Here is an 8,615-nt window from a genome sequence, read left to right on the forward strand (position 1 = left end):
GTATGTGTGCGTGACATGCTGTCCCCACACACTGTGGGATAACAGCGACCTTACAGGGTCATTGCATGTCACACTCTGGAAGATGGGTCTAATAAAATGTTGGTTGCGATCTGTGTCAGACTCTTCAAGCAGAGACATGTCACTAATTCATGATCACATCAATTTTATTTATATAACCAAATATCACAAATAACATATTTGCATCAATAGGCTTTACAATCTGCAAAGCATACAACACTCTCCATCCTTAGATCTTCGATTCAGATGAAGAAAAACTCCCCCAAGAAACTTCAAGTAGAGCAGCAGAGGAGGGATCCTGCTCCCAAGACGGACAGACATGCAGAAGATGTCATGTGTATGAAATCCCTCTGTGCCACTCTTGAGTTTTTGTTTTAGCTTCAATTAAAAAATGGCGACTACAATTTTACATGGCCAGTGCATTCTGCAATATTTTGTGTTATATTCTTGGTTTGTAGAAGTTTATTGTAGCAGTTGCCACATTGTGAGAATGTGATTGTCAGTCAACACCTTGGATCAAGTCTCATGGTTCTGTTACTCAAACTGGACTTCCTTGATTACCTGGTGACCTGGTGTGGACAGAACAGTCTGGAGCTCAACACTCTGAAGACCGTGGAGATGGTCGTGGATTTTAGAAAGAGCTCGGCCCCACCTTCCCCATCATCCTGTGTGACACCCCAGTCACCACTGTGGACTCCTTCCGCTTCCTGGGCACCATCATCTCCCAGGACCTCAAGTGGGAATTGAACATCACCTCCATCATCAAAAAGGCCCAGTAGAGGATGTACTTCCTGCGGCAGCTGAAGAAGTTCAGCCTACCAAAGACAATGATGGTGCACTTCTACATCACCATCATTAAGTCCATCCTCACCTCCTCCATCACCATCTGGTACGCTGCTGCCACTGCCAGGGACAAGGACAGGCTGCAGCGCATCATTCGCTCTGCAGAGAAGGTGATTGGCTGCAATCTTCCTTCTCTTCTGGACCTGTACGCCTTGAGGACTCTGAGGCGTGCAGGAAAGATTGCAGCTGACTCCTCCCACCCCGGACACAAACTGTTTCAGACTCTCCCCTCTGGCAGGAGGCTGCGGTCCATCAGGACCAAAACCTCTCGTCACAAAAACAGCTTCTTCCCGTCTGCAGCCTTATTAACAAGGCCGGGTCCCCCACTCACACTCCCCCTTTCATCTCGTGTCGTGCACAGACCTGGCACGTTGCACATATTTGTTGTTGATTGTTGATCTTTGTTATTGTATATTTTTATGTTGTCAGTTTATATATTTATTTGTACACATTATTCTCTTCCGTTGCGTTACTTCTACACGGCACAGACCCAGAACAATGCACATGTATATATCTGCAACGTTGTTCTTCTATTCCATATTTATATATTTCTACATTTATTTATGTTGACTGTATGTTTGTCTACGTGTAGCACCTTATCACCACAGCAAATTCCTCGTATGTGTAAAACACTACTTGGCAATAAAGCTCCTTTTGATTCTGATTCTGATTCTGATCATATTTTATCATCTCACATTTATTGTGGTACCTGAAGCAACGTGACCCCACCAGTGCAGCCTCCTGTGTTTTTTTAATGAGTGGTGTTTTGGATCTAAATGCCTGGTAAGGTATTCTCTCCTGGCTTTATTGTTTGATTGATGGTAAGGTGGCCTTAGCTGCTGGTAAATCTGAAGTAATGGCATATACAAGTTAAAAAGAAAGGGAAAATTTAACGCAGATGCCTTTTAGCCATTAGGGCTTTTGTGTTGTCAACTGCAATATGTGGAATAGTGTTTTTAAAGTTTGCAATGACTTTGAACATTTTTACAAGGCGGCACAGAACGAAAGATGTGGGAGATAGATTTTATTATTATTTCTGTGTGGCTGCAACCTGTATCTGCAGCCTGTGCGCCTCGCACAGAGGCAACTAGTGCCAAAGCTTTCTTTCTTTCTTTCTTTCTTTCTTTGTCTCTAATTATGGGAGCGCTGAAGAGCACAGAGTCTTTCTTCATCACAGCAGAGGCCCGCAGTAGCCGCTGGGTGTCAGATGGATGAAACAAAGCGAGGGGGGGTGGGTGGGGGGGTGGGGGGTGGAAGGTTGGGGGTTGGGGAGGGTGCAGAGTGTTTGGGAATGGCACAGATGAACTTGGTGACCAAGTGGAATGACGCAAATCAAAACAGACAAACAGACAGGAAGCGGCAGAGAGACATAACAGCTGGTAGGTAGGCACGCAGACAGACAGACAGACAGAGGAGCAGACAGACAGGTTCATATTTGGGATAACTGAGTACTTGAAGTTATGTAAGCAGGGGCTTACAGCTTCAAACTTTTTCAGCAGCAGTAGATGTTTATCAAGGCTGTGCTGTGCCGGTGGAATATTTTTTTTATTTGTCTAGTAAACAATTTAATACATGCCCAGTGTTTTCTTTGGTTTTTGCTGAAAGATGTAGTTTTTGCAATTAACAGGTAATTTGCCTAAGCTAAGAGTTATTCAAACCTAGCAACAAAACAAACAAATGGAAGCATGATTTTGAGACACTGGTTTCAATTCAGTGACCGAACGACAGCCAGTAGCCTGAATATATGTTTCATATTAACAATGGCTGACTGGTTTATTGATTGATGTCCCACTGCCGTTTCCTGTGTAAATTTCACACTTAAATGTAAGACAGGATTAGCATCAATGATTTTGCCACATGCCCCCCATTGTCTCCCACTCTCACATGGATTTCCTCCAACCTGCTGACCCAATCAGTGACATAAAGAGGGTAAAGAGCTATTTGAGTAGAACCAGCCCCCGCCCGCCTTTAGGAATTCAGTTCTCCTTCATGCATTTAAAAGTGCCATTTCTCTTCTGTAAGTCAAAATGTTAAGGAATTGGACAGGAAAGATGAGAATGAAGGAGAAGAGAAGAGGCGGATCAAGGGGCCTCTGCAAGTCATGGCTGACTCATAGGGATTGTAGGGTGGAGGTTTTACTGCTGCCTTGTGTTTGGATGTTTTGGGGTTGTGTGTTTCCCTTTTTACTGGCCCTAGAGAAGCTCCTCCACCAATCACACATACAAACATAACCTACATGCATACATGTAGGCTCTGGGGATGCCTCCTAAGGCAGGTGCTGAGAAATGGGCTGGGAAAGGCATCTATATGCTTGCCGCTGAATTATTCAACCTGTGATTAATTATAATTTGGCCTCACAAAGGCAGGGGCTGGGGGAATTCCTGTTGGTCTGGACTGCAACTTATTGTGTTTTTCCTTCCCATGCAGGCCAATGTCGGGGAGGAGCTGAGACCTAACAGGGGTACTGGATGCTTGCACGTCTAACGTGGACCCTCACTGGTGGAGCTGTTGCATAACATGAAAGTCAGTGTGGCCAGAGATGGCTTAGTGGTTCCTGGCATTGCAACCACATTGCTTGCCTGAGTGAAAGCAAGGCCACCCAAAAGAGAAAAAGACACAGAGAGAAACAGCACTAGTTTACCTCGAGGTTGCTCCCAAACTTGTTATGGACTACACAAATGTCGTGTTCTCTTGGTTTTCTTCTATATTTATCACACTAATTCCTTTGTTACCTTGACCCAGTGTAAATAAACACCAGTGAAAGATACACTTCTGCAAGGTGCTGTCTCTATTATTTGAAATTAGACTGTATTACAGTTATAATCACTATTATTACTCTTAATCTTAGTTTTCAAACATGTATTACTTTATCAGATGGATTAACAGTTTTTACCTTCAACCTCAAACATGTGGCATCAAGCCAGTCATCATGTTAAGTATCTCTGTTAGCTGACAGTTGTTGTTGTGATGTTTTCTAATCATTTTATTTGAGCACACATGGTCTTTTTAATGGCGAGCAACAGGACTGAAAAACACCAAAGTGTCTTCAAAACGCTTGTCATACAATATAATAACTGAAGCGTTTCACAGTCTTCTCATGTGTGGTGTGCTATGCTGATTTAAAACCCCACTTCTTTAGGTGGCTTTTCTTCTATTATAAGGGGTGCCTGGTTGCTTTCTCTGCCTTCTCTGCTTTCTCTGCTCATATATGTATTTCTTCTCTTGTACGCACGTGTTTGTTTGTGCTTGACTTAATTTTTAACAGAGAGCCTACATTACAAACTGGAGCTGTATGGTTTTGAAAGAGGAGGAAGGACTCTAATAAAATATGCTAATCAGTTGCATTATAGTTAGTACAATCCATTGTTTTTGGAGTTTCACCAATACTAAAGACTATATTACAAATATCTCTTCTTTGATTATGATCATTCTTTTACAAATATGTCTCTTGTGAGTTCCCTAACTTCATGGCATTGCTATTCAAAATTGCTGAAGTGCCCCTTTAAGTGAAAATATAAACCACAAAATAATTGATTGCATATGTATTAACTGTAACCCCTTGTATACTTCAGATCTAATTCCTGCCTTGTGTAACTTTTCTGTAGCCCACAGTACATACACAGTATCATACACTGATCTCTGTGAGCAGTAAACTTGCCTCACAAGTCAGCATGGTATAGGATGTTAAAAGTTAAAGATCACAAGTACATCCTGCCTTTAGGCCTAGCTGACAAATACCACAAAAGTGTCCTACTTTAAGGATATAGTAGCCAATCATAGATGCTATTATACAGAACTGTTAACACTTGCTGATATGGAACAACTACTGTGCCACCTCCCTACAGCTGCTTTGTAATTGGAGTCGGAGGTGTAAGGGTGCCAGGGAAAGTGGGTTGACCTTGGGTCAGTGGGGTGTCAGAGTTAGAGTGAATAATAATAACCAATCCCCTTTGAGCTAACAAGAAATCAGCTAAAGATCTCATCAGGACTGTGGCCTTCTTCAAGATGTGAAATGTACAGCAATAGCTGTGCTCCGACTGTGGGCTGATCGTTCTCTATGCAGAACAGTGAGGATGACTTGACACTGGAGACTGCTGCTTAAGCCTCCCTTGTGTTAACCAAGAACGCCCTTAATTAACTCATCGCCTCTGGATTCACATCCAACCCGTTCAAGTTTTTATTTTTCAATAATCTGAATAACAAAAGATCGTGTGTCCTTTGCTGTTTAGAAAGCAGCAGAAGTAAACCTCAGAGCTGTCTGTGGTAGGTTGTACTTCTCAGTTAGAGTTGAATAATTGTGAATAAAATGGTGCATAAACTGTGAACTCAGTCAGTGATTATCATCAGGCAAACACCCACCAATAAAATAAAAATCAATAAGGGCTTCAGAAGACCAGCTTATTTCTTTTAAATCCAATCCTCATACCAGTCTGACAAAATTCGCACCAGTGATGCATATTGTAAACATTTATCAAGCAGTTTCAAATGCCTGCTCCTTTTACTGGTGGTATGAGAAATATGAAGCAAAAACACACAAGCTGTCCTGATATTTCAAAATAATGGATGAGGTAGAGGCAAAGAACACCGTAATGGAAACCATGCTGCAATGAAACACGTAACGAAGAATACCATAATGTGAAACATGCCACAATACAAAGGAGTTGGTTTGCCCCCAACCAAGTCAGTTATATTCTATATCAGGACACCTTGGGGTGTATTATTCTAAATGTATAATATCATACTTAAATTGGGCAAAAACAGATGCTGTGTTTAAAGTGTTATCCATATTATATGATGTGCATTGACTATAAACAATGAAATAATGTTGCTATTTCTACCTGTACTTTAATGCACGCTAATTTAGAACAGCGGTTAAACTGAACAGAAAGGTGTGTGCGTAAGGACTTTACGCAAAACCGGTTGCAGAGGCACCATGATTGCACGTGAAGTCAATTCAAAAGTGTGATTCCACACAAATAGACACATATATAGTCTGGGTAGTGCTAAGGTAATGGTAATGACGCATCTACTCATGATGGGATAAGATAAGGAGAGAGGTCTGGAAGAAAATAATAAAAAGAACCGGAGTTCTTGGTAAGTTTTCAGATCAGGATAATTTCTAGCTAGATACAGCTGGCTGTTTCAGCCAAATAAAAATATATTACCAGACAAGAATGTTATTATTTTACTATTCTGCAAAACCCCAGATTAATGCCAATGTTTTTAAGATTATTTATTTCTACAGTATCTTTGTATGGCAACTACAGCATTCTTAAGGTAAGTGAAATATCTTGGTAATGGCAAACAATCTATTGTTAAGGTATGGTTGAGTTTAAGAAACTTGCTTAAAGCTAAGTTATCTTAACTAAAACAGTAAACAATAAGGTCTGTGATGTGACACAAACTCCAGTCTCCCACAAAGTCAGACCCATCTACCATCCTGAACTCCACACCTTTACTTTCCACCTCGTTATAGGGTAAAGATCAAATTAATTTATGCCTATTTTTTATATCGGAAATAAATATGTACAGCGAGAGGTAACAAAAATATTTATGCCGTTTCAATTGTGCCCTAAATTATAGATATGTTTGTCAATTTAAAAGATAATTATGTTCGTCAAGAAAGTCGTAGTTTGTCGTAAAACAGTAAAGTAATATTTAGTTTTGTGTGAAACCGCTCAGTGTAGTCAAGTCTCGCCATGTTTCATTCCAGTACAAAACACACATGCAAGATTACATTATGACAGGCATTAGCTTCAGTAAAAAAGTTATGATGTTACATATACAACTTTTGGGTTTGTGGTCTTTTTAATTATGTACAAAAATTTTCGATCTTATACTTCAACAGTTTTTCTCTCAATGACCGAAGATAACGTTAATAAAGCTAACATTATTGAAGCATCATGCCTGTGTGTTTTGTACCACTTCAATACTTTCCCCCTTGTTCTGGGAAAAAGAGGTGACGGCCATGTTGGTGACGTTTAATGTGTGAAACGAGAGATGTAGTACATGGAGTGTTTTCGCACAAAACTAAATGTTACTTTACTTTCTTGACTTTTATCTTTCAAATTGACAAACATCATATAGTAATGCATACATTTCTATTCAAACGCCATCAAAAAATTTATTGTCTCTCGTCATTGACTAACATACACATTTTTTTCCGAAATAAGATTACAAAGTGGCCCACCGGAAGTGGAGAGAGTTTGGCTCTCTATAGCAACAATGAGTTCATAAGCTCCTACGGTACAATAATTATTTTGTTATAATGACAAAACAACACTTGTTACATGAAGACCAAATCACAAATGTAACAAAATATGGAGAATAATTACCTATCACTGTGTGTAAATATGCTAAAATGAGAGTAATGAGAGTAATGTCCTCATTGGTGTGGGTCATAGTCCCAAAATGAAAGTGGAGTCAAAGTCCTGGAATGTCTTTTTAGGGAAATTGCCAGTCTAAGTGCAGAGCCTGTACCCGGCATGCCTTTCCCCATCTTCCCCCCTTCTCTCCTCATGTTTCTGAGGTCAGTAAACAAGAAGTGTGTGTTTCCCTTTAAGGAGCCCCCACCGTTTGCACAGCGGAGGGAGGAAGAGCAGGCCTGCGGAACAGCGGCTGAGGAGGGGAAAAAAAATCCAGCAGAGGACGGTTTCAAGTCCCCCCAATAGAAACTGTGCCTGATTTGTGGCCAATGTTGGAGATGTAGAAAAAAAAAAGAAGAGAAAGAGAGGGAGGGAGAGGAGAGAGAAGGAGGAGGGAGGAGGGGGAGGAGGAGGAGGCGAGGAGAGGAGGAGGAGGGAGGGGGGGGGAGTAAAAACACTAAAGGGGTAGCTATGGAGATGGAGCGTTTTCCTGGCTGCTTTCTTTGACAGGTGTTGAGTGGGGCAAAAGTCTTAAAACAGAATCCAGCATGTACGCCAAAGGTAAAGGAGCTGTCGTCCCTTCCGATAGCCAAGCGAGAGAAAAGTAAGTGAATTATGCGCTATATGTAAGAGTTTACCTGCTTATCGTGCGGGCGAGGGGGGCAGAGGAGAGGAGTCCAACTTTCTAAACTAGGTACTGTAATTTAAAAGGAGTGTACTGTACTAAAGTGCGGTCCTCCGTGCGGTTTCCCCTCCCATCCGACCACCATAGAGGTGCGTCTCTTAAACTTTTTTTCCCTTTAAATTTTACCTCTTGCTTGCACTTTTGCGTTTTTGCACAGGATAGTCACTGCTGTGCGCTTCTTCTTCTGTAACTTGGCACAAGCGTTTGGAGAGCAACAATGCATTTTATGTGAAAACAACGTTTCAGCGTGCAGCACTTTTCTGCAGCATTGAGAGCATAGCAGAAGCGCTTTTTTTCCTTTGTAATATCGGGTAAAACATGTTCCTGTGGGGATGTATGTGCACGTCCCTGCACAGGCGGGCTGCTCGGTCTTCTGTTATAAACTTTAGGACACTCGGGTGCTGGATGGTTGAATTGTATCGTGTTTAAGAAATAGAAATTGGCAGCTCGCTCGGGCTGTTCGCTATGTTTTTGAGGGGTAACGTTAAAGCCGGGCGCGAACAGACCCTGGCGATGAAGGGAAAAGTTTTGTCCCATTCAGCAGTCATACAGCGGTGGTAAACTTTTTAGCATCCACTCACACGACGGCGAGTCCTCGTGCCACAAATATGAAGCTGTTATATTTAACAGAAACAGACTTCTATCATGAAGGTGTGGGGTCGCGTGTAATTCTTGATGCTTACTGTGTATTGCAAGTCTCCCCG

At 41.6% G+C, this 8,615-nt stretch overlaps 1 protein-coding gene and 1 long non-coding RNA gene across 4 annotated transcripts in view; both read left to right on the plus strand.

Annotated features, from left to right (window-relative positions):
• The window catches only part of LOC123971514, a 39,870-nt gene extending 36,242 nt beyond the window's left edge, over positions 1-3,628 (plus strand). Inside the window, exon 3 of the long non-coding RNA XR_006825211.1 lies at positions 3,289-3,628. This is a non-coding gene — a long non-coding RNA (uncharacterized LOC123971514). The remainder of the gene's footprint in view (positions 1-3,288) is intronic.
• Positions 3,629-7,663: 4,035 nt separating this feature from the next.
• ssbp4 (single stranded DNA binding protein 4) overlaps positions 7,664-8,615 on the plus strand; it is a 105,104-nt gene continuing 104,152 nt past the window's right edge. Inside the window, exon 1 of one of the 3 annotated variants that reach the window (XM_046048564.1) lies at positions 7,664-7,830. In XM_046048564.1, the coding sequence (XP_045904520.1) occupies positions 7,775-7,830 (56 nt within the window). In that variant the 5' untranslated portion in view covers positions 7,664-7,774. The remainder of the gene's footprint in view (positions 7,831-8,615) is intronic. The other 2 variants (XM_046048567.1, XM_046048565.1) reach the window with 2 other exon arrangements.

The sequence above is a fragment of the Micropterus dolomieu genome, linkage group LG05 (assembly GCF_021292245.1).
Source record: "Micropterus dolomieu isolate WLL.071019.BEF.003 ecotype Adirondacks linkage group LG05, ASM2129224v1, whole genome shotgun sequence".
Classification (NCBI taxonomy): Eukaryota; Metazoa; Chordata; class Actinopteri; order Centrarchiformes; family Centrarchidae; genus Micropterus; species Micropterus dolomieu.